Genomic DNA, 432 nt, shown 5'->3' with positions numbered 1-432 from the left:
TGGCCCAGCCGTCCACACCCCGCCCATGGGCGCCCTCCGCGACGGCGCACGCGCGACGCACCGTCAGCTCACTGCGCCTGCGCCCGCGCCCTCGGCTTCGGCCCCCGGGGCTGCGGCTTTACGGCGCTTGCGCCCCGAGTCCCGCGCACGCGCTCTGGCCTCTCGCAAACTGCGCTTGCGCCGGATCGCGCTGGCGCAGACCTCCTCGCCGCGCCGCCGTGACGGCTTGGGGGCGGGGTCTGTGCCGGGGTCCGCGCCTCCCTCGTCCCCCGCGGCGCCGGGGGCTCCCCGCGGGTCTCTGACGCCGGGCGGGACCCGCCTCCCCGCGCCCTCGCGGGGCGGCGCGGACACTCGGGAGCTCGGCGCGGCGGGCACGCTGTGGGCCGAGTCGGGGCTGGGCGCCGGCCGGCCCGGGAGGCGCGCGTTTCCCTG

General features: G+C 80.8%; 1 protein-coding gene across 1 annotated transcript in view; it reads right to left on the bottom strand.

Annotated features, from left to right (window-relative positions):
- MAN1B1 (mannosidase alpha class 1B member 1) overlaps positions 1-432 on the bottom strand; it is a gene marked incomplete at its 5' end in the record, with an annotated part of 26,226 nt that overhangs the window by 20,478 nt on the left and 5,316 nt on the right. The window contains one exon of the mRNA XM_021716822.1: positions 73-429. Coding sequence (XP_021572497.1) covers positions 73-429 — 357 coding nt within the window. The remainder of the gene's footprint in view (positions 1-72; positions 430-432) is intronic.

This window comes from Carlito syrichta, unplaced genomic scaffold (genome assembly GCF_000164805.1).
Source record: "Carlito syrichta isolate Samal-C Ts95f unplaced genomic scaffold, Tarsius_syrichta-2.0.1 Scaffold106284, whole genome shotgun sequence".
NCBI classification, from domain to species: domain Eukaryota; kingdom Metazoa; phylum Chordata; class Mammalia; order Primates; family Tarsiidae; genus Carlito; species Carlito syrichta.
This window is presented reverse-complemented; position numbering and strand designations above follow the sequence as displayed.